Source organism: Perna viridis, chromosome 3, assembly GCF_037379345.1.
Source record: "Perna viridis isolate PV_CMFRI_1.1 ecotype Kerala chromosome 3, ASM3737934v1, whole genome shotgun sequence".
NCBI lineage: Eukaryota > Metazoa > Mollusca > Bivalvia > Mytilida > Mytilidae > Perna > Perna viridis.
In genome coordinates this window covers 51181748-51207940 of record NC_142447.1, presented here as the reverse complement: position 1 = coordinate 51207940, position 26193 = coordinate 51181748, and the positions used below count along the sequence as shown (strand labels likewise).

At 32.7% G+C, this 26193-nt stretch overlaps 1 protein-coding gene across 2 annotated transcripts in view; it reads left to right on the top strand.

Annotated features, from left to right (window-relative positions):
• The window catches only part of LOC148622796 (jumonji domain-containing protein 1C-like), a 74611-nt gene that overhangs the window by 39830 nt on the left and 8588 nt on the right, over positions 1–26193 (top strand). Inside the window, exons 1-11 of one of the 2 annotated variants that reach the window (XM_088572999.1) lie at positions 175–225; positions 720–804; positions 6993–7084; positions 12018–12093; positions 13184–14843; positions 16587–16770; positions 18679–18810; positions 19240–20991; positions 22524–22694; positions 23545–23800; positions 24033–24225. In XM_088572999.1, coding sequence (XP_088429125.1) covers positions 190–225; positions 720–804; positions 6993–7084; positions 12018–12093; positions 13184–14843; positions 16587–16770; positions 18679–18810; positions 19240–20991; positions 22524–22694; positions 23545–23800; positions 24033–24225 — 4637 coding nt within the window. In that variant the 5' untranslated portion in view covers positions 175–189. Of the gene's footprint in view, positions 1–174; positions 226–719; positions 805–6992; positions 7085–12017; positions 12094–13183; positions 14844–16586; positions 16771–18678; positions 18811–19239; positions 20992–22523; positions 22695–23544; positions 23801–24032; positions 24226–26193 lie in introns of those variants that run through there. The other variant, XM_088572998.1, reaches the window with a different exon arrangement.

Below are 26193 nucleotides of genomic sequence, written 5' to 3'. Positions count from 1 at the left end.
TTTATTGATTCTAGGTTAGCTTTCAAACTTTTGTGAAAGAAATTGAAATTTGAGTCTACCTAAAACTTGTTTTTACATGAAATTCTATCTGAACTGTTATTTCCGCTAGGGGATGTTCAATGAACTGAAAACAGATTTTTGTTGTTTAGTGTTCGCTGATGAAACACATTGATACACAATCATGTGCCAATGTACTTAGATTGTCAGAGATTCTTAAACTGCCAGGTAAAAGTACATAAAATAATACTTAACGACTTCTTTTCATGCAGTGTCTCTAGAAAGCTTTGTTTTTCTATTCATGACATTGTGCCTACCAGGTTAATTTTCAGGTATAAAGAATAAGTTATATTTTGTTAAGGTACCAACTAATTACAGCTCTGAACAGGTGTGGTAGTACATTTGTACTTCATTGTGAAAAATAGTTCATGCTAGTCAATGATCTATTCTGTTTAGTCAGCAAATGTTATACCTTACTATATAAAACATGAAATTGTGAAACTGTTGGAGTTATATAGGTTATTAAGGGTGAATCTTGGGTTCATGATACTATGTAAGAGTAGTAATAGCAGAATGATAACATCTCAGTAGAGTCTTTTTTCTCTACCAGTTGGCTTAAAGAGTAATCGAGTAGCCAAGAATAAAATCACATGAGAATAAAATACTATATCTACTGTTTTTGGAAATGTGAGACTTTATAAGTTGTTTAAATCTATTTCTAGGCATTAGATGTTACTGACGACACTGTATTAGAGGAACATCATGAGGATCCCCGTCTTGTTCAGATGCGACTTCTTGATGATGGAGGTATGTTCTAACCTTACAGAGAAGAAATTTTAATACTTTTAATGAAATTTGAGGAGTGATGTAAAAACTGTAGAATGTCTTTCAAATGTTCAAATGTAAATATGTTTTTGCTTGAACATTGACAGCCATATTTTAAGATTATTATGACATCTTGCTGACATCATGATTCATTTTTTCCACTTAATTTGTATTGAAACTTTTATGATATCTAATATTTTCATTGTGTGGTATTTGACCATCGGGATCTTGTACTGGATCTATTTTCTAGAGGATTTTTCTTTAGTTGTTGTCAGTCTCCTTCCAGCAGATGATAGATGACTGTCTGATTGATTTGATAAGTGGAACATCATAGCCAGACTTATTTAATTGCTGGGAGAGGATATATACTGACAGTTTTAAACCTTAGGGATTCCAAATGCTGTTGTTGTTATCCATGCATAGATAATTTAATGGATGTGTACTTGGTATCAGGAAGGTCATGGCAATAAAATATGCTTAATCAATACAGGGATAAGAATTCTGATGAAACTTTGTTGTGTCCTCCAATTTGTTTTAAGAAAATTAATCCTAACCCTTTTAAGGGTCTTTGAAAAACTGTAAATTTTAGGATTTTTTTTTTTATTAAAGAATAATGTATTAATTCTTTACATATAAATCTGTTTATATGATTTTATTAAAGTGAAATATGTGAGTCATATCTTTTGATAATATTGTACTCTGCACTTCCTATTAAATTATTAGTTATTGATAGTATGCATGTATAGGGAAGGGAGCTATACATGTGACATCATCATTCAGTTGTTATGAAATTTGTGTTTATTGAAGAAGTTCATTGGGTGGTATGTTGCTACATCATTACCCTTGATATGTCCCATACAAAATCATTCTGGATATAGTAACTTAAAGTGTACCAAGTGCTTTAGATTTAGAAACTGTTGTTTCCCTGCTGTGTAATGTTATACAGTATACACAGAAACATTTTAATAGAGGCATTATTGTGGTTTACCTGGTTATAAAGGTAGCTGTGATATTCTAGATCCTGAATTATGCTTAAATTTTGTCAGATTTCTTATCGCTTGACCTAACACTTGTTTGTGAGAGTTAGTTCGAAGGTCATAAAGGGAATGACATTTTGAAAAGACCTTGTTATGTCTGGAAAACTGAAGAAAAAGAAATACAGGTACCTCTTTTGTTTTTGTTTTTGTTTTTGTTTTTTTTTTTTTAAATAAAGATTCCTATATCTGGTTAGGCATGCTTTGTGTTGTGTAAAACACAATTAATTATCATCTTAGTTTTATCCATACCATATCTTCAAGTCTGTCAGATATAGTAAAGTAAATTACTTGGATGGGCTTGTATTTGACGAGAATATCAGTGGATTGTAGAGTAAATTACTTGGATGGACCTGTACTCCACAAGTCTGTCAGTAAATAGTAAATTACTTGGATGGGCTGTATTTGGCCAGTCTGTCAGTAGAAATGAGTTAAATATCTTGGGTGAGCCTGTATTCCACAAATCTGTCAGTAGATAAAGTAAACTACCAGAAACTCTCACGAAGGAAAACATATTGTGGTAGACATGTTTGAATTTGATTTATAAATGCGAATATTTTTGTTTATGTAATTACATTCATGTTAACAGCTATGGTATGAGGTTCTCATTATCACCACTTAAATTATATGACAAATATTAAAATACTTCTGTATAAGAAAGTACTAAGTCAAGGTTCTGTTTTGATTTGTTTGTGTTGCACCCTTCACAGATTCTCAAGCAGGAATTCTCATCACAGCCAGGTTTTCTCATTAATCTTTATTACACTTTACAAGATAATTAAAGGCTGTAAACAGACATGAGGAAATCAGCCAAAATCTTCTATCAAGAAATTTATCATGTTAATGATGTCATCAGTGCATTAGAAAGTCTGGATAAAACATCTGTCCTACAGAAACAAGCTTCTTTGTTCCTATCAATGAGCTTATTCAAGACAGACACAAAAGCATCCTGTTTGTGTGAACTGTTGGTTTAGTGGTACACAAGTACTACCAGTTTCGTTGTTTTTTATGGTCTTTGATGATCAGATACTCAGTATGGAGCATTGATTTCCAGGCTATTGGATTTGTGGGTTTACATGTAACATTGAACAAAATCATAATGCATATAGTGGTATGAAATAGTAAAATATCCCATACATGGTCTCAAAATACTAATTCACAGTATTGTGCTTGCTTGTTTGCTTGAACAATAAAGTATCATTAATTCAGCTTCTTAAATGGAAATAAAGTTTTCTTGGATTGTCACATTCAGGAATAAGCATGTTAATGTATTCCCAGAAGTGACAGATGTTGCAGATGTTTTGATTGTATAACCTAAAATCAATTTCATATGAATGTAAAGTTGTGTTTACATCAGTAATGCCTTTCAAATTTATTTTCATATCAATAGAGTTGCATATGGAATACAATTTACAATGATGAAGTATGTGATAAAAGTCTTGTTATATCTAAAATGACAAAAATATAACCACAAAAGGTTGTTATTAAAGAAGTTTCAAGAGTGCAATAGCTCCATTTATCAAATCTGTAACAGTAGAAGATGATTGATGCATATAATTAAGGTGGTGAATACAGAGTTTCCAACTTGTCATGGATGACCTATCAACTTCAATGTTAAACACTTCATTTTGCTCTTGTGTACCTGTAATGGTCTCTGTCAGACAAATCATACAATTTTTTTCTTTCTACTGGATGATCATGGCTTTGGAAAGAAGTTGTTTATTCATACCAACAACTAACTATTCATACAGCAAAGAGATTAGATGTGATTTACTACAGACTGAATGGTAATCAATGATACTAATAGGCAAAGGGTTGTCACCTGTTTAGAACTTGTTAATATGCTCCACTCTGATGTGTTTGCTGCTAAGTAAAACATTGAACATTGATTATATGTTGCCAAAAACAAACAGCTTCCCGAACAGATGGAATCTTAAACATAGCAAGAGCCATTTATTTCTTGTTCATGGCAACAGAAATCATGCTATTAAATGCACAAAAAAGAAAAATAGGAAAAAAGAAACATATATTGCTCACTTGTCTCCAAGAGGACAAAAGGGTATGATCTCAGGTCTAATCATATAAGCAAAATATAATCTAAATTTGTTAACTATTCTTCTTCACCATGTAGGGGATAGAATGGCTTGGATTCATGTATCCTAATCAGTGGATCCATCGCTACCAGTGGGCTGTTGCTTCTTTGTGCTAGCATAGTAAAAATTCACATCCATCATGTTGAACTAGTCAAAGCAGAGTCTGATATCTGCTATATGGCAGAAATTCACTATCAGTCAATCATTTTTTTTTTTGGTACCCATTTTGTTCATGCTTGACTTTCCTGTTTTGATGCTAATACCATATGTGCCAAAAGTTGGTGTTTTTAGAATTACATAATTTTTTTTTTTCTTTCAATATTATTATGTTCTCAGTTGAATTTCTCCCCCTAAGCAGTTGGAATAGTTTCAATTTTCACCCTTTGACCTTTTAAAGTTATAGATTGTACATAAACTTGTATTGTTTACTAACATTGTATGTGTTTACTTTGATCATGTGACTGTGTGGATTTTCTGTGTATGATTGTCTTTTTGAGTGTCTGACTTGTATTTGAAGAAGATAATCTTATATCAACGATATCTTATTATGTTCTGTTATGATAATGTTTAGCAAGCCTTGAAGGGTTTTTTGTAATGTCTAAGTTAAGTCGTTAAGTTACAAATTTGATGTTTTTTTGTCTTATTTGTTCAGTTTGTGTCATTAGTTTTTGTGAGACTGTGTATTGATTACTTGTTTTGGTATGACTGCCTTACAATGACTACTTCAATGTACTGTAAGTCTAGATATCAGCAGATGGGACAGACATTAAGCTGTCTGATTAGACCAGCATTGATTTTCTTCTGATGTTTGTAATGCAGAGAGACTTGCTATTCTCTGCTTTTATTGATTTTGCCATCTCAAGTAGGAAAAAAATGCTGTAGAATTTCCATGAGAAGATTAATGGAGTATAGGTCTCCTGGCGAAGAATGCCATCTAAGCTTTTACATTGACATGAAGGGAACATTTGACGAATGTTTAATCAATATTCTTGCACAATGAATTAGACTGCACAGTAGGTTTGTGTAAATGACATTTTAATATGTTCTATATTGATTCCATCATATGTCTATTTTATTCTTTATAAGCAATCAGTTGCGTCTTTGAAATGATTTTGATGATCATAGTTTTGTAATATACTAAGTGCAAATGCATCTTTAATGTTACTGAACTTTATGAAGTGCTTATTTTACAAAAAATAGTGGTAGAAATTAGATCACATTTATTGTTGTATAATTCTTTTCACATCCTGTTCATGTAATAAAGTTGTACAAGTAAATTGCATCGTAAAATTAACCCTGAATTACTTTTATGTTGATGACCTCCAATTGAAGCATGCCATTACATTATGAAGTAAGGGAAGACATCTTTGTACTTCTGTATCACATTGGCAGGCACATACATAGGGGTTAAAAATTGGGTAAAAACCACTTTTTCCCTCTGCATTCGCACCCTCCCTCCCCCTAAATTGTTGGCATTGTAATTGCACCTCCATCTGAAAATTCTGGGTACAGGCCTGATAGATAACCGTAATACTAGCTTATCAGTTGCATTACATGAATATGTTGACAACTGCTATTTCTGTAGTTCTGCATTCCATGACAAATTATTCTGTATGAATAAAATGATGCTTTCCTTGTTGATCTAAAAAAAAAAAAAGCAGCTCATCTTTATGTTTAATGATATTATAGCATATAGTTGTTAATTACAATTACAACTCACATTTTATACTTGTTAATCTCCCACCCCAGCTGAATAAGTGGTATATAGGAGTAATGTAGGGTTATTGCATGAAAATTAGGGATCATGATGTATTGCATAAGCTTGCAATTGTAGTATACATACATACAGACATATATTTAAGTCAGGTACCTATATCTCATGGGAGAACATTTGACCAATCTTTTTACACTGTAAATCAGAATTATCATCGATTTTTTTTTTTTTTTTAGCAAAAATGGGGCAAAAACAAAACCAACCCCAAATTGTTACTTCAAGATATTACTACACACCTAACTCAACACTGTCTAGTCTGCCACAAAGCTATTAATGTGTTTATATGCTTAAGTCTTGTTAAGCACAAGAGATTTATTGGCTGTACCATGCCTTCCTTGCTTATAGCCCTTAGTCCCTATCCCAAGAGTTATTTGACTGTATTACAAAACTTAAAAGAGCTTTAATGACATACAGTTTTGTTACAGAGACTTCAGTATTTCCCAGTGAGAAGTTCCAGATGTTTTGGCTTTTCTTGACCTATTTCAAATTTTCTATTTCCATTTTGCTGTAGTAAGCCTCATCAAACACTCAATAATGACTGCCAAATATTTTCTACTATTTGATTGCCTTCAATAAAATATACATAGTAATGTTATTTTGAATAACAAATTTAATCTGTTCCGACTGTAACCTTTACATTTAGCTTAAAGGGTCAATACACCAGCACAACTACACAGATAATATAATTGGTATGTTATACCTATCAAGTTTTGATCAATACAGTAATCTAGGCCAAATCACATGGTGTGTCCAATTTAGCTACAAGGTATCTATTACAGACAGTTAGTGGATATTCAGTGTCAGGAATACATTGTGTTGTTTTGTTAGGAATTTGTATTCTATTGATCATTAGGTAAATAGAAACTCATTTATCTACTGTTTCTTTTTTAGATATAATGTTTCATGATCAGAAACTTTGTAATCTGACTGCAGACATTGATGTTTTATTTGTTTCTGTATATCATTCCTTACTGTTTGTTTGATTAACACCTCCTACTTGGAATCAAAGACATGTGAGCTAAAGTCTCTATCATAGCAGCCATATTTTGATTTACCCTTTTGTCCTTGGGTACAGGATCTCATAAAAAGGCATTTTAATAGTCACCTGATCTTCACATTTCATTGCAGCTATTTATTCTATGATTGTATTGTAAATTGAACCTATTGAAGTCATTTCTATTCATGTGGGATTTTAAATTGGGTAAGCTGTATGCATAATAGATGACTTGACTGCAATGCGTTAATGGCCGACTTTTTATTTAATTTTAGTGGTAGACTCAATACTACGAGGTGTTGAGATTGGAATAGGGCCACGGCGAACACGTCAAGCTAATAAGGAGAAGGATCAATCTAATTCTACGGTAAGACATATTTCTTCATATTTTATTGTACAAAATGTAATTGTGATGCTCTGGCTTACATGTGACTTGAGGACATATGATTGAATCTATAACAAATGACAATTACCAATCCTATATATCAATGTCACCAAAGGCTATATAACTGTTACTTCTTTAATCAGATGATTTTTAAATCCTCTTGGGGGGAAATTATATCAATTTATTGCAGCTGTATTTTCACTTAAGTGTGTTGCCAACACTTGCTTCCTTGTGAAATTTGAGATAACCTTTTATGTAATTAAAGCAGTTTTGGTCAGTCAATATTTTTGGTTGGTCAGCCTTTTTACATTATTTAATATATTGAACTCACCTATATACACTAAACTGACTGGAACTTTTGGTTTGGAGGGTTGATACAGTGACAGAAGAAGAATGATAATGAGTTAGGACAAAGTTAATACACCATGTGATAAATCTTGATATTACTTTGAGGTGCACCAAGGGTAAATCAATAAATTTACAGTACTCATGGCATTTTATGGTAGTATATGTGAATGTATTTTTTAAATAATACAAAATGGAAAAACCATGTCCTTGTAATATGATTATCTTTGTATCACCCACTGATCATTAGTTTCCAGAGTTGTGAAAATGGACAGTTATTGATTAAATCTTAATGATGAGTTTGCTTAATCAATTCATCATTGTGAATAGCATAAGTTGCACTATAAGATTAAGTGAGAACACAATGCCTATTGTCTGCAGTCAATAAACCCTACATTGAGCCTTACAACAGGACTGATCAGGTAGCATATGGTTGGATTTTGGTCAATAATTACACAGTTTCTGGTCATAAATAAAAGGAATTTATGATAACAAATAGGCTAGCAGCTAGTATTGGCCATTGATTTATTTGCCTTTCCTATCTTTGTAACTCTCATTCTTAATGTATAAGTCAGGAAATTGTTCAGATACAGGCTAATAATCCATTGTCCCATGAGACTTTGATGTAACTAGAAAATGAAATCATGCATATTTATGAAAAATAGGTCAGCTGCAATGAGCTGATATTTTATATGGCTATGTAGTAGACAAATTTAGATTAGCATATGTGTTTGTTTTGGTTATCTGTATTCCCATCTGATACTTTGGATGTTTTCCAGATTTCTCTATCTGTAATAAGCCAACTATTTTATCTCCCTCTTGAAGAGATCTGGTGTTTTTTATGAGATCTGCTTATTTCACCTTCAAAAAAATTATCAATAGGCTACTTGTTTGTTATAAAAATTGGTAACATTCTATTTTGATATGAAAGCTGTTTCTATCAATGGCTTGGCTGTGTTTCAAATCTGTTTTTATGACGTGGCTTCGAAAGTTTTAACAAATGCCTGCCAGATACAAAAGATTGATATATTTAGTATTTCACGTCTGATCGTAACTTCAATCTTTAATATGTACGACCTGCTTACTGAACCAAGCATTGAATACAAATATCATTATTGAGAATATTATTAAAGTTTGACGTGGAATTACTATGTTGGTATTTAACTATGTAATGTATTAATAACTCCAATCCTCTCTCACACACCAGGATACGGATCCTCCCACTTAGACTTTGATACACAAATTTTACTATCACCTTGCTTTTATCAGAGAGGTATGAGTCATACTCCACCATGTGGCCTGATTTCCCACCAAAACATGGCTGACTTTTCTTTGTTAGCCAAGTGACTACTAAATCATTCATCTTGACAAGCAGCATTTTATTACAAGCAATATTTATAGTGCATACATGATTTTGTGAAAGGTGATTTTTTGTGGACTTGAAAGTTAGGATTACCAAGGATTAAGGAATTTATTACAATTGGATAAGGTAGGCTGAGTTTTGTGTAACATACAAAGGTCAAGGGTTTAAAGCGGGAAGTTTTTCTTGGTCTGAACAAAAGGGTCATTTAGTTACATAGTCATTAATTGATAAAGAATTAGATAGAATAAATACATGTGCTTTTAGATAGGTATATATCGCATATTTTTGCTCATTTTTTATTCTCATGTTTTGACAAAGTTGTTAGTTATGATATTTTTTCTGTAGGGTATAATAGTACTCCCTCTTCAATAATTTCTCAATTCTATTTTAACAAACTAGATGTAAGCTTTTAGAATTAGTTGTAGCTGTTGTTAAGAATGGTTAATTTGGGTAAATGTATATGACCTATTAACTTGTCATGAACTCTCAGGAGACTATTATGCTGTAACTGATACCCATCCAAACATGATGATTTTTTAACACCAGTTTTATATTTATCTTGACAATGTTACTGCAGGTCACATTTGTTCAAGTCCGTGATTAGTTTTTGCTAGAATGATGATCTATATCAGACTTTTTATGTGCTACTCTAGCCATGGGTGGTTTGACCTCCTCTGTCAGTGTTACATTCATTGAAACCTATTTTTGTGTTGTTTTTGAGGGGAAACATTTTTCAGTATTTAATGACAAGTAGGATGTCGCTATTGAATACCATCATTAAACATACATGTACCTTGATCATATTACACTTAATGTACTATCTGTTAAAACTTGATGACGCATGCGAAGTTGAACTGATCGATTTATACTAAAAACCAATGTATGTGGTTATTTTGACAGAGTAAGGTGTGTGAATAAAACTTGTGTTTACACAATGGAGTACATTTAGATTATGTAATTCGCAGGAGTCACAAGTACATGGCTTTGATAAGGCTTTCAAAAAGGTTTTAGGTTACAGTTTGGCCTTAGGTTTACTGAGTTCAAGAACACTTGAATATTATATTTCTACACTTCCTGTAATAGATTTAGGTGTATATTTATTTTATCTTGGGTCAAGACTATGTTTGAAAATGCATTAAAATGATCCTGAGTCAAAAAATATGTTTTACATGCAATTGAAAATTAGGGCCTCTCCCGAACCAGTCTTTACATCTAGTTCTCATAATACATGTAAATCATTATGTTCTATTATGTATTATATGGAGTGTTTATTGTTAGAATATCTGACCTTTACTTGTTAAGAGGGTTATGATTCATGAGACCTTAGAGACATGTACAGTGTGACAAATGATCATGTTAGTGGTTAGCCATTTGAAATAACAATGTCTGTTGGTAGTATTGCTTTGGTTTTTTGGATGGATTGTTACATTACAATATGTTGAAAAAATGTCTGTTCTGGTTCACAACCTTTGGAAATAGGAATTTAAAACTGCTACGAGTATTTGAATAGAAGAGGTCCAATCAATAGTATTTTCAGGCAGCTAAAATTGATTATTTTATGTATTGCTTAAAAGCAAATGTCATTAGCTTGATTTAGGATGTAGCCCATGTGACTATTCATACTTTTGATATTAGGTGTTAGTCTTATTAGCACCTACTCAGAACACCTTCTTTTCTATTGTTTTTATGGTTTCATCTGTAACGTCTGTCTAAAGAGTTTAGTTTACTTCCCTGCAAAAATTGGCCCTATACATATGCCCCTGATTAAAGGACTGGAGTATATAGCTTTTAATAACCTTTTATATGGCTTGTTTTTGTTTTACTTATGAAGAAAATCTTTCCTCTGGGAAGGTGTGAAATCTTGATGTGGGTTAATGCAATCTTGTTTCTCAACTTTTTGTAAATAAGTTCAACACTGCACATTCATTTAATACAGCAGCTCTGCAATGGCAGTATTGACAAACAAATAAAAAAATGTTACCTATAGGTAATTAAGTTGTTACTTGGAAAACCATTAGAGTTATAGGAAGTAATGATTATTTTTAGCATTCTGTATGTTAATGTAATTACTCTGTGATGGTATCCGTGTGTAAAACTTCTCTCATGTATTCTGTTTCTTATGGGGATATTAAGGGTATCTATACATGTTTTCTTCAGACTAATACTAACTTAGACAGGCTACATTCCTAGAACTATTTGTAGATTTTTTTTCATTGACACAGACTTTCATTATTTCAGGAATAAACTATTACATGTTACTGACTACTAAGTCTTCTTGGTCAGCATTGAGTATCAGCTTTGTATAGCATGATTACTAATTATTGAGTCACTGAATAATTTTTTTCATTGTCTGTCTGATCCAAACCTTGTTCGAAGTCAGCCAGGATTCTTACAAAAAGCAATCAGTAGCTCATCCATTACAATAAATAAAAAATAACAGTGGTGAAAGTCTCTGTTTATAACATCATTGACATCTGAAATATGTGTCCTACAATTTTTTTTTCAAAATACATGTTTTGATGTTTTGCTGCTTATAACTGTCAGGTTTTCCTTCATTCATTTAATCTGTTAGTCTTGAAATCAAATCTTTCATTTAACAAGTAACCCTCAGGACACTCTCATTGTGATTGTGTTGTCTGTATTAAATCTATTTTGAGATGTTCCCCATGTAAATGTAAATTGATAACTGAAGTGTTTGTCAGTTGCTTAAGGCATTTTTCATGATAAAGAGGGAAGCCAAATACTTAAGATAAGAGGTATGATAAACTGAAATGTGTACTCTTTGTGGGAGAGGGTTTTAAACTGCGACTGTGTTGTACCTGTAAATATTGAAGTGATTATTTCCAGCTCTATTGATCTATTGGAATTACTTGGCAGAGTTTGTATTTCTCTAAACCTATTATGTTGATTTCTGATAGGCTTTTGTTATAATAATGTGTTAATAACAGCTAGTGTTGGTTTGGCAAGCTGCCAAGTACAAGTTATTGTATGACATTTATCATTAGTCAGAGAGAAATAAATAACTGCTCACTGAACAAGTTGAAGGTCATAACCAGATACCATTTCAGCTTTTGTGGAATTAAGTGAAGGTGGGTCAGATGTGATTTGTGAATCTTTTTCTCTCTGAATACTTGTTGTGAATGGATAGTTTATAGTGTAAGTTGATTATCTGACTCTGTTGTTTAGATTGTCTTTGTTATCTTATAGGTTTCACGTCAGAACATCACCCAACCTGAACAAAATAAGTTGGGGAAAGTTCAACTTAAGTCTGCTGAGCAAAAAGGTAAGACATTTTAATTACTCCTTCCTTTTTTAAGACTCATACATAATTATGACTTATTTAATTGTTTAATTTGATGGAAAACAGGAGTGGGTGAATTATGTATTTCCTTTTTTTTAATATATCACCTTTTGTTAGGGAACCGATATAAGACTTAATGACCCCACTGAATGCAGTTTCAAATGGTTATATAAAATAATTGATTTGATAGAAAAAAATGGTAATCTCTGATGCCTTAGTTTAGGTGTAATAGTGGATTGTATTATCTAGGCAGGTATTGATTTTAAATTCTAAGTGGAAAAGGTTTTTAACTATTGAAATAAAAGTTGTAAGGTGATGAATAGGATTTTAATTCAGCCCATCCTGTTAGGTGTCATGTTTCTTAGACAGAGACCTAATTATAGAACTGATTAGTTTCCCTTAATTAGCATGGTATTTAATATTTTACTTGTGACATGATAGGATTAATTAAATTAGACCTGATTAAGGAGGGATAATCTCTTTGTACATAATGCAGGTTAAGACAGGATCTGTTTATGATCCTACAACATTAAAGTCTCCTTCAGTTTATTAAAGCTTAGGCTAACAGAATTATAAATTCTTTAGGAAAACAACTATTTTAAAGAGATTACTAGAGTGTATTGTAGAGGAACTGGTATTTAAAGAAATGTTAATAATATTTATGAAGAAATATAAGCTGTCTATTTATTAGCCAAGCGTATTTATTGAGACAACAAAAGAGCATTATATCTGAACCATTGCCTTTGTATAGATTTGTACACAAAGCTGAAGTATTCCGTTTTGTGCAGTTAATATTTAATCTTTTGTGTGCCTATGTTTCATTCTAAAAGTGTTCAATATGACCCAAAATTTTGATGAGATCTGACTGTGAAAATCAATTAGAGCTTTTCAAATTTAGTCCTTTCAAATCAGAATCACTATTCAAAGGACTTTATTGCTGTTGGAATGAGCACGCTCAGACAGGGCTAGGATTCAGGTTATTCAGTCAAGTGTTATATTTAGTAGCTATCTGATCAATCTGTTTAATATCTTCTATTAGTGTAGTCTCTCATGCTTTTACTATGTTTTTCAGATAAACCAACAAAGTCATCAAAGCAAGACAGAAAAAGGAAATCTGATCAAATTGTTGTTGAAATAAAACCTGATGTCGTGTCAACAGCAAATAAAAGGTCAAAATCCTTAGAGGCCAGGAAAGCACGTGTAAATGAGGAAATTAAAAAGGATCCATTTAAAACTGTCACTAAATCATCTAATGCTTTGTCAAATTGTAAATCTGATAAACCAAAGATAGAACAAGGATCTGATCGAATCACTCGTAAACAACTTAAAGATTCTACACAGAAAAATTTGCCATGCAAAGTACAAACAAAGGAATGTAAATCTGAAACTAAACCAGAAGTGAAAACTGTTAAATCTGGAAAAACAGCTAAAGACAAAACTGTCAAGCCTGTAAAACGTGATAAAGGAAACTGTGATAGAATATTGACTAAAAGTACTGAATTGGAAGCCAAGGAAACAATTAACTGTGATAAACAAGATTCTACTGTCAAGGAGGTAGAAAAAGAAGAAAGTGTTGTCTCAAATAAACCAGAAGTTGATACCTCAAAAGCAGGAGACATAACTGTTAAATGTGATGAATTGACTACAGGTCAACAAAATGTGGAAGAACATAGTGATTTAAGTGGAAATTCTGACATAAAACAGGAAGTAGAATGTTCAGAGGATAATAATACTTCTGAAAAGGAGATAAGTAACGATACAGACGATAATATGCACTTTATGAAACAGCGATTGTTAGCTAATAACAACACACAAGAAAAATCTCCCACTCCAAATCTGACAGAAAAGATTGATGTTAACCAATCTGTCACGGAACAATTGACCAAATTAGTAAAATCAGAAACCAGTTCTGAGGATCACCTGAAATCAACATCTTCACCACCATCAAAACGTTTGGAAGAAACTCGCTTTGAAAATGTAAGCTATTCGTCTCTTTACAGTAATTCAGAAATCAGGTCAAATTCTCGAGCAAGTGAACATTCAGGAATCAGTGAAGACAGACGATCTGGTTCCCAAACAGACAAAATTAAAAACAGTCCATCTTCCAGTCCTTTGGTACTTGACAAAAGTGAACCAGTTCACCCTTACAGGGATCCAGAATTGATGAAGAAAAATACAGTACACAGCAATGTACAGAGTATGCATCCTAAGATGCCTGCAGCCTACCCTGGCTTGCCTATACCTCCACCACAGAGTGCTTTGCCCTCAGCATCTTCATATCAATCATCATTACCACGATCACATTTGTCACAATTGTATCACCCTTTAGCCCAGCTTCCTGCAGTTCCATCAGCCGGGTTAGGCATGGACCATGCTACATATGCAGCCTTCCAACAACAACAACTGTTACAGTATCAGCTGTTGTTACAGAGTCATAGGAATGCTGCTGCATACCCAGCAAATCTGACACAACAATTAGAAATGCTTTGGCAACAGAAGAACCCATCAACACCAATACCACAACAATGGAAACATCAGGAGGAACTTATCCGAGATCTATATGCTCTGAAAGAAAGGGAGATAGATCGATATGACATAAAACGCAGAGAACTTGCTGAAAGGGAACGCATAGAACAAGAGCATATGGAAAGGATAGAAAGAGACAAAGTTGAGCGTGAACAAAGGGAAAGACAGATTGAAAGAGAAAGGCAGGATAGAGAAAGATTAGAAAGGTAGGGCATTTATATTTATTGAGGTAGAAGTCAAACAGACTTGTGTACTAGCTAATTGAGTTAATATGTATTTCAATCATTTTTAATTGCCAGTATATTTTTTTTATATCATTCATTAATGTGCTATGTAAGTATCACATAAATTTTGCTAGATAATCATTTTACCATTTAGATCCCCAGTAATATAAGTGTTGTTGTATGTAAACATCCTGTAAGTAAGTTTTTCCTAGAAGTGTATTATGTGATGAGATGGTGACTGTCAGTCTACTATAGCCTATAGCACATTGATTTTATGTCATTTCTTGTAAAGGAAACAAATATGAATTGTTTTGAAATTGTAATAAGATCATTTATCATGACTAGACTATGTTTATTGCATGTTCAAGAATATTAAGAAACTTTAGAGAAGTCTTGTCATATAAATTAGATTTTAAAACATGAATATCACCAGGAAAGAGACATGTTGAAGGAAGAATGCAAATTAGATTTCTTTTACTTGTGTGTATGTGTATGTGACTATGTATTTTTTTTTGCTGAACTCTCAAGCCTTGATGCACAGCAAAAATAGACACTATTTTGGACAGTAGATTTGAATTCTGTAGATCATTTCCTGACTGAATGCCTTTACAATTAACTGTTGCCCAGACTTGACATAGATTATTGATAAGATTTTCAATCAAGATTTGTCCCTTAAGGTTAGGTTGTATAATCTGGTCATTATTGAAGGTATTACACTGTTACAAGTATAAAATGCTAAGTCCATATGAAACTAATCCTATTGGTAGAGTGTATTGATTAGGTATGTCAAAGCATTCCTCATAGTATTCACAAGCTGGGTTTTTCCAACTGACTTCGACATTTCCATGTATCTGATAAAAGATTGATCTTGGTAAAAATTTGTTTTAGCAGAATAAATAAAGTTAGCATGCAAATTTAATCAAGTAATCAAATATTCTTTTTGAAGAGTAGAGATGTAAATTGATTTTGATCTGGTTAGATTTGTCTGAGAATATAGGTGGGAAATCTTATAAAAACACTGTTCTGGTGCGGCCTAATGAGCAAAACAAATTATGAAGGTGATTTTTTTTTTTATATATAACAGAACTTGGCAGTATGTCATCAAATATTGATGACCAAGCTAAAATACAATAGTCTTATTTATAAAAAACCAAAAAACCTGGAGTGAAATTGAGTGATTATTTTAAATATATCTTGTGTGCTTATCTTCAAGGTCAAAGGCAGTTTTTCTTATTCATTTAAATAGTCTGGTTTGATTGTCTTAATATAATGTGTTCTGTATATTTTGTAATCTGATATCAGTTGTTTTGTTTAAGCCAGTGCATATCTTTAAAGCCATGACTGAACAATATAATTATTATGCTCTGTTCCGAGTGACCTTTCTTATAGGCTCACATTTTTGTGGTAACAGGTAAAACTAAGAATTAAAGACCCAAATTTTGGTGTAGTAAAACACTCCCTTAGTTAAGGAGTTTCTACTATTGATACTGGGTTAAGCATGTACTTCCTGACCTAGTAGGTTTTCTGCTCTTATCTCATCAATTTGTGGTAAACCTCAGACAGGGGTTGTTATGAGCCAAATTTTATCTACATAGGTAAAAAAGTCAACAAACACAATATTTGGGTACTACAGAGACCATTTCTTGCACAAAGTATGAAACTTGTATACAATAATACCCTTAATCCTTTCAGTAAGTCCTATAACACTGCCTTATCTTTTTGTAGAGAAAAGATTGAACGAGAAAGGCAAGAAGAGAAGGAAAGAATAGAAAGACAAAAGAATGAATGGAAGAGGGAGCATGAGAGAGAGCAGCGAGTAGAAAGAGAAAGAATTCTGAAGGAATCTGCTGACACCCTTGCTGCTGTTGATAATCATTTCAAACAGTCTCTGATGTTAGCCAATCAGAAGGTATCTTGTTGTTCCTACATACTCATATAGTATTATAGAGCATATAATGTACTAAGCTTCATATTTAATCTTCTTTTTTTTTACATGGGTGAACAATTTTTATTGAGAATATGCATGTTGTAGTATGTTAAAAGAAAAGGAAAGTTCAAGGGCATCTTTTCAAGAAAACATATGTCACTTAAAAATCAATGGAAACCTTGTTTGTTTTGCTGATCTATCAATATATCAGCTGTATACCTCCTCAGGGAATTTATATAGAGCTTAATGTTGTTGAAATAGAAATCAATTTAAGCTCTGTGATATAATAAAACTCAATTCAGCATTTGTTCTGCTTCACTGAAATGTTATTACATCTTTTTTCAGAGTGTGGGATTTTTCAATCAATGGCTTTAAATTATGTATTACAAATGTTTTCGTAACAACTTGTATATTTACATTTTTATGAAATTAGATTTTGAAAGGAATGAAAAGGAGTTAACTTGAGTAATCATGATCAGGGTATTTAAATTCAACACAAAGGAGATATGGTCCGAGTATTTTCAAAGTTTGTTGTATAAAATTTTTAAAGGTTGTTATTTCATATGATAAATTGTTTTCCAGTTTTTGTATCCTTAATGACATTATATCATGACACAATCTATCATGAGAATATTAGAAACATAGATATAGGGTACTTCTACTTTAATTGCTATGTAATCTTATAGTGTAAGAATGTACCTCATATCTTATTGTTTTGAACATAATATTAATTTTGATTCTTGATCAAATGACAGAAGTTAAGAAATAAATCATTACATTTAGCCTATTTCTACCATTGAATTATGTACTGTAGCTTGACTGAACAGGATTTGTACTTACATCAGGAACCAACTAGAAATTTTATGCATGTTTTCAAATTACATCATAACATGTGCAGTTAAAACTTGTCTGTCAGGCTGTGAAATATACATAGACTAAATAAACAAGACTTAATATACATGGTTGATAACTAGGACAGTGTAGCCTTAATGTTTTAACAGTGCTCTATTTGCACATTGCTTATTAACTGTTAAGTGTATTTAAAGAGTAGTCAATATTGATGCAATGTTTTAGTAATGGTTGCAGTTGAGTATTGTTTCAATAAGAATGAAAAATTACTGGTGTTTGTAAAAGACCACATAATTGCAGAAATAGAGTGATTGTAATTGAGGCTTAAATATTGATTGTCAGTGTCTGATGATGTTGTATTCTATTCTACCTTCCTTATTTGATACAAGTATTGTTTGGCTAGAAACCAAACTATGTTGTTTGGATGATTACCATCTATTTTTGTCTGACCTGCCAATACACATCATGGTTTTAAGTGTAATTCACTTGTTCTGCAGCTGTTTTATAACAGATTAATGATGTTCTGCCTTGCTTGTAATGCTCAAAATATTTGAAGGAGAATTATTGGTTCATTGTCTTTTGTCTGAGAACATTCCAATCAATAAGCTTCTGTTACTGGCCATTTCATTTAATTGTATTTTGTTTTTGTAAAGAAATGATTTTGACTCTCAGACTGTGATTTTTTTTATAAGCAATTACTTTATTTGTTGTGTTCTTCTTAAATTTTATACCCTTTCTTGATGATTGTAATATTAGAATCACCTTGTCTGTCCATCTGTTGAAATTTCTTTGCAGTTATCTTGGCTCCAAATGGATGGATTGACTTCAGATTTGTTTTGTGTCTTTATATAGATAGGGCATAAGTTGTAAGGGTTGTTAGATGCTATCTGATATCAACTTCTTGTACAAATTGGGGAATGATAATAATGCATGGTACTTTTTTTCTTGGTTATATAAATTATCCATATTCAAAAGTTTAGGTGAAGTTGTAAGAAGTTCAATATTTTTTATTTTGACCCAATGTTAATCTCTGTGTTGTAGGCAATGACAGGAGCCACTTGGTCTGGTCCTTCAATTGTTCAGGGAACTGCTAAGCAGCCCAAACCTGAACCTCTTCATTGCCATGACAGAAGGCATGAAACCTCTAAAACAATGGAGGAAAAAATCAAACAGGTAAATGCCAATATATTATCGATAAATTGTTACGATTGTGTTTATGTTAGTGCAAGGTTTACAGTAACTTATAATTAAATGATGTACCATTTACTGTTGAAAATTTTCATTATATACAGATCATTAACTCTAGGCCTCCATCCATTAAAAGCTTCAAGTAGTAGAAATTGCCATTATCAACTTAGTATTATTCAATATCTGCCAGGTCATTCAGAGTGGTAATCTAATATGTTACATTTCCCTATTTGTGATGAAGCCTAATTAGTCTTTGTCAAATGTATTGACTAAAATTGGCAGTAATTTTACATAATGGGCCTAGGTACTTGGTTACGTTAATAAGCTTTCTGATAATTATGGTAGTATTGATTTATGTTTCAGCTTGATTTTATAGTATGACTAGTTTAGAACTGATGTTGAAATCTATTTTAGGAAAAACAAGAACAAATGAGGCAAAGAGGTATACAATATACTGAGGATTACCTGAGAGAAATGGCAGAGAGAGAAAAGTATTTTAAACAATTGAAGGATATAAAACAAGAACAAAAAATTGAGAAGGGAACAAAGGATGGGAAAGAAATGCACTATCCTGGATACTCAGTACCTTCATCCAGTGGCAACATAAAACAGGAGCCTAAGTTCAGTCTTTTTGGTTATCAGCCATTCCAACATTCCTATATTTCAACTGAACAATTACATTCTTATGGACTTGCAGATAAAAACAGGAAAGAGGAAAAAGACTCCAAACGATCAACAGTATCTGTACCTCCCCCTCTAATTAAAGACAATAAAACCCATAGCTCTGTTATTGTTGATAATAGAGTGAAATCAACTAGCCCAAGACCAGCTCATTCTCACCATACCAGTTCCATGCCGTCCACATCACCTAGATCACAACCAAAACCAGCACATACCCCAGACAGACAGTATGATCGCCCCATGTCTTCATTGTCTACTAATAGTCCCCTGGCATCACAGCAGGATTATATGTCTCAGTCAATGGATTTGTCTGCCAACCGTGACAAACATATCAATCGTGATCAGAGTCCTTTACATGTGGCTGATCCTCATCATCTCTCGGCGGCAATAACTCAGCCACTGGACTACCACCGAAAACATAAAGTTCAGTCAAAGTCTCCTGTGTCTTCCTCATCAGTAACAGCCTCTATTGCTCAGCCTCCAGTCACACTGACTGGCTCCATGGCATATACATTTAGTCTGATTCAACAAGGTCTTGTTCCAAATCCTATTTATTCTCAGACTTCTGTCAAAGCAGCATCAAGTACTAGTGCTCAAGAGACCTCTCCTCAAGGAGTAAAGAGGAAAATCGCAAAAGAGGGCAACAATAGAAAACGACAAAAAGGAGAGACACCTCCAACAAGCAGCAATACATTCATTCCTAATACAACTCCACAAATACCGACCAATCATTCTCCATACACAACCTCAACTGTTAGCAGCAGTAGTAGCAGCAATACATTTTCCAGCATCACATCAACTTATCCTGCAGCAGGGACTGGCTTCATGGACAGTTTTAAAACATTTGTAGAAAATGCAGTTCAGAACGCATTTTTCCAAGATCCTGAATTGAATAAAGGAAAAGTGCTGACACCTCCAAAAACAACCTCACAGACACCTCCAGCTACGACAACCAGTACAAGTAGTGGAACAGAAAATCAAGAGAGGAGAAAAAGTGATCCTATTCAGTTACCCACATCAATGCCAAAGGATGAGTCGTTGACTCTCAGTAGTAGCACCAGCAGTTTAAATAGTAACGTAGCATTGATGGAAACAATAAATCGTGTGGCCAATGGTCAGCTTGATACTGATAGTGATACACTTAGTGCTCCTAGTCCCCCACCTAATGTCAAATCAGACTCATCACCTCATAAATCTGCCAATCATCCAAAACTGAAGAAAGCTTGGCTTCAGCGGCATTCAGAGGATAAGGTGTCAACAAAATCCCCTCTTTTAACTGATGAAAATTCTGAAAGCTCTATCAAAAGTGAAAAAAATGAAAAGGGAGAAATGGTAAAAAACTGTTATGTGAATTTGTCTTACATATCTCCAAGCAAAGAAGGTGGATCAAAGTCACCAATTAGTGCTCTAAAATTGCCGAATGGTAATGTGAAGGAAGGAGAGGAGAATGAGTCTACAACATCAGCATCAGAAACAGAAACACAGGTATGTTAAACCAATATAATTTGATCCTCTTGATATTTTCTTGTCACGGGAAATATAACATTCAAACATGTTCTTATCTGTCACAAGATCAAAAACATTAACATGTTCATTTACTTGTTTTCATTACAATGTATTCAGCATTTTTATTGTTAAAAAGGAAGTTTGAAATCCATGTAACCTGTCATTTAATCAGATAGCAGTAGATGTAATTATTAGCAGTGTAGGAGGGTCACATCCACACAAAACCCTGCTCTGATGTTATGCCAATAGTATTGACTTTACTATGCTTGGAATGTCCTTTGTTGAGGAATGAATGGTAGACATTACTTATAGTTAATATGGGTGATGTAATTCACTACAAATTAGTCTACGTGTAACATTTTCAGCTCTATCCCTCAGATAAGAGCTTAGTGCATATTGCTAGTAGATTCTGGGTGAAAACTTGGACTTCTGACGTCAAAACAAAATAGTTTGACCTTTAGTGACCTTGATGTAAAGGAAACTTGCCAAGTGTTTAGGGTAGAAGAATCTTTCTAGTAATTAGATTAAGTGCATAGACAGACTTTATTATAGCATGCACATCTTGTGTTTAATTGGTTACCAGGATTATTTTTCCACCTGTTTTGTCAAATTTGCAGATACACATTGAAAAAAAAGTTTTAAGTAACTTAACTAACATACATGCATTGTTCTTGTTAATATTTGTATCCCTGTGAAAAAAAGATATCAATATTGATTAAGAGGAATTTTAGGTAAATAGATTGATATTTTGTCATCAATTGTGCAGTACTATTTGTCTGTTATCTTTAGTTTTCCTTTCTACGTGGCTGTTATGATTTATGTTTTCGCTGTCATATTAAGTTTCTTGTGAAGGCGGAAATTATGTTGTTAATTTGTAGTTTAAATTTTAGAAGTTGTAGTTTAAATTTTCAAGATATTGTTGTTTTGACTAGTCATTTCCTGTGACGAATTAAAATCCCCTGTAGTACCTCAGCCTAGTTTCACTAATGACACTGAATTGATCTTTGTGAAGTAGAATGACAAATTTAATCATACCACATTTAATTGGAAAATTATTAATGGCTTAAGTATTCAGTATTTAGTGTGGAAGTCATAGCCCTTCGGCTAAAATGGCGGCCAGATAACATCAGAAAATATTTGTAGAGATTAAAATGCAAAAAGGAACAGGAAAATTATTCATTTGACCTTTAAATTTAGTCTGTGAACAAAGATCATATTTTGGTGGTTGATTTTCAAGGTCTTTTGTCATAGTAAACTATTTCTGAAGCACTTTATGTTTTCTTAAATGATTAGAATTAAGGGAAAGTCCATGAAATGTTCAATAAAGGCTTGGAAAGAAAATATGGCCCATTATTAATTTTTCATCATCTCAAACTGTAAATCTAATCTAAGACAAGATGACAGCCATGCTTTGCACAAACTGTAATTGATTAAACAGAAATCACTTTACTGTAAGAAAAATTGTCAACCTTTAGAAAATTTAAACAACTTTTAAAAAAAATTATTTACAGATTACTGATGCCGGAACAGGCAAAAAAAGATCAAAGACAAAACGGTCCAATCCCAAGAAAGCCAAAGTTGATTCTGATGACAGCAGCAGCAGTAGTGCTCCTAAAAGGAAAACCAAAAAGCAGAAAGAGTCCAAAGAACCAACAGAAGCAGCTCCTAAAAATCCACAACCTGTAAGTGTTGGTTTGTTTAATCCTTTCCTCTGCTATTTAAGGGTGAATCAGTATAGAGCTTTTCATCTATTGTTCCTGGTACTTTTAATACAATGCAGGATTAAAACCATTTTAGACATGATGCAAGCTAATCGAAAGATCAATCACATTGTAGCTTGAGAGATAACAGACTAGCACTGTTTTGTGTCAAGCCTATCTGTCCCTGATTTTGATGTAAAATGTAAGCCATCCCATTAGGACAATCTATAGAGTATTAAAAGAAGACTCATGCTTGGTTAGTCTTATTTATTTCCAGTAATAGTGCAGTCCATTTAAACTTGAATGGTTTTGTAATTTCCATTAAGCTAGCAAAGTGAATAGAGATTATTGATTTTGTCTGAGTAAAACAGATTGATCAAATCCAACAGTCTATTGTATGAATTATTAATCTATATTGGCTTAGCTTTTAATGAATCCTAAGGGTTTTAATTATATAGTGATTTAACAAAGGAAGTTTATAGTACATGTATGCTAAATAGATTGTATTACTGTAGTATGGCTTTACAAGTAGTCAGTTTGGGAATAAAGTTTTATGGGTATAATTAGCCTTTATTTTACAAGATCCATTTGATTATTGCCTTAAAATTATCTGAGGGTGCATGTGTACTTCCTTTCCTAGACCTCTCAACTCTGATTCTATATTCCTTTGTGGTATATAGTTACAAAAGCATGTTATGATAAAATGCTAGACTACAAGTAATAAATATCTTGTTAACATTCTTGACTATAAATAAACAACCTGTATTTGTGATGATATTGAAACACTTCCTTGTCATTGTTATCACTCTTGTATCTCAAATGTTTTCTTTAGACTAATGCTGATTCTGAACCAGAAGTTGAAAGACAGGTTGTTAAGGAGGAGGAACCAGTGAAAGTGGAGAAACCTAAGGAACCAGTTCAGCAACCTGTTCCCATGGAAATGGATCAAGAGCCAGTGAAAAAGGAAAAGAAAGATAAAAAGCTTAAAAAGCAAAACAAAGAAGTTCCGAAAGAGACGACGTTAAAGGATGTAACAGATATCATTGCCAGTGTGGCAAAATCAACAGGGGAATCTAATCCAAATGGAGGTAATGTTCCATTGTATCTGACCTGTTATATTTATCATTAAATAATTTTAAACTATTTGTGCTTTCCTCGGTAAAATTACTTCTGTAAATGTTTGATACTTTAAATTGATGAAAAGAGTACTTTCATTCAGAGAGCAACTGTTAAGATAGGTCGTAACAACTGTCATTGCTTTGGTTAACATAATATATTGATTGCTTTGTATATAAGTAAAAAATGTATTTATTATTGTAGCTTCTTCTTTCAACAAGCCATTAGTTAAAGTTGCCTTGTCTACGTTGAAGAAAACATGTCAACCATTTCTACAGGACGGATCATGTAGTGAGGTTACACCTAAGTTGATGAAATGTAGAGAATGTAAGATGACACCTAATCAAAGGAGTAAAAAGCTACCCAACATCTTCTGTAGATTCTATGCATTCAGGAGGTAAACATTCTACTCTCTTATCAACACAAATGTTTGGCAGCTGAGCAAAACAAATTGTAGATTTTAGGAAGTTCATGGACTGACTTGATGCCAGTACAAAAATAGTTTTGTACAATTAGCCAATAAGTTATCACCAACAAATCGATTAGGCTTAGTGGTAAACCTTTAGATCACAGATAATTAAGTGCAAACCCACATGGCTTATTTTTGGAGGAGATTTAATACCTTATTGATTTGTAATAAATGTATACATGACAGTGAAGTTGGTCAAGCCTTGATATTTAATTTGTATGGGTCTTTGTTGAGTATTGGTATGTACAGTAAATAAATGTAAATGATAGGCGGAGAATATATTGTTGTGAGAGGGCATTATTCAGAGTGAACTATGTACAAAGGAAGCATAACGGTTTCATGGTATTACCTAAATATTTATGGATTGATCCTGAAGTTTAAATATTTTTCTAGAGGTTTTAAACCATTTGCCCTTAGTTGAATAAAATGAATTTATCTTGAGTAATTTAAAGGTTTATGGTCCAGTTATTATAGTTCAGAATCCATGTCACTGTTGACTTGTCATGTGTTCAGATGTTTGGTACAGCAGTATGTGGTTACCTAGTTATTCCACTTTATATTTATTGGTTTGATATTTATTGCTTTGTATGTTTTTTTAATTACTGGATGTTGCTTTATTGTTTTAGAATGAAATGTTTAGGTTTTGTTTCTTACTAGTCTGTATATGACTATCTTCTTGTTTGTGTGAAATTGTGTTCTTACAAGTTAAATGTAAAGAATAAAAGGAAAGAAAACAGTTCCCACTACAAATGCTTAACCTTAAATGGATTCAGACTTCTGAAGCAGGTTCAATTTTCGTCTTTGTTTAGGTGTATGTCATGAATTATAACACACTGTCGGGTTTTATTTTTAGCCTTCTAATGGTAAACAATGCTATAAAATAATCCATATATAAATCAAGAAAATGCACTGAATCTTGGATTTAATGACTGCCTTTAAATATTTATTATCCTTTCATGTTTTATCAAAATTCCTTGAGGCGAATTGAAATTTGAAATCACTAAAGCATTCAGTGCGGTAATAAATTTTAATAGGTTTATAAATTTCATATAAATCATTCCCTGTTAGTTTGTTACTAACTGTAAGTTCAGTGTAAGGAATTATTGATTTGAAGTAGGTGTTACTTATTATCACATGAGGTTGACATATGCAGTCAGAATGTAACTAGAATGTCTCTAGTTATTTGTTACTAGATCCATTCCCGGCTAAATTTCCTCTTAGTAAAGGTTTAAACATGCTGTTGAGTTAAGCTGTATGTCCTTGAAGTATGTTTATGACCAAGGAGAAGTCTAGGTACCATTTTTTGTTGTATTTTACTCACATTATGCTAATATTTTGGGTTTATTTGGCTTGTCAAAGAAACAGAGAAATTATTTGATATAAGAAGGCAATTTGTCATTCCAAGAATGACCAGCAGAAAAAAAGTCTTAATTGATAAGTTGACTGTTGGCACATTGACTTGTTAATGTCGTTTAGTTAATGGGTCTGTAGAAATTTTATGATGGTAAATGTTATTTGTATTTAATGGATGAGTGGACTATACATTTTATTGGTCCCATTAATCATTTGTGTACCTTTAAGGCATGGTGTTACAAACCAGCTGTATTATGGTACTTTCCCATGATGTCAGATTTAGGTCACATTGAGGCCTTTACTTTGTAGGAAAAGTTTGTTCAATCATTGTTCTTATCCCTTTTTTATTTGGTCAGAAGTAAGCTAAAAAGAAAAGGATTTTTACAACATGTATTTTTGAACTGCTGTTTTTTTTTCACTTCCCTTTTTTAATATAAATTTGGTGAAAGATGAGATATTACTGACCTTGAGTCATCCTGCTGAGTTGACTGAGATATGACATACAAGTGTTTACTACAGATCTGTTCTGCCAGCTGTGATGTC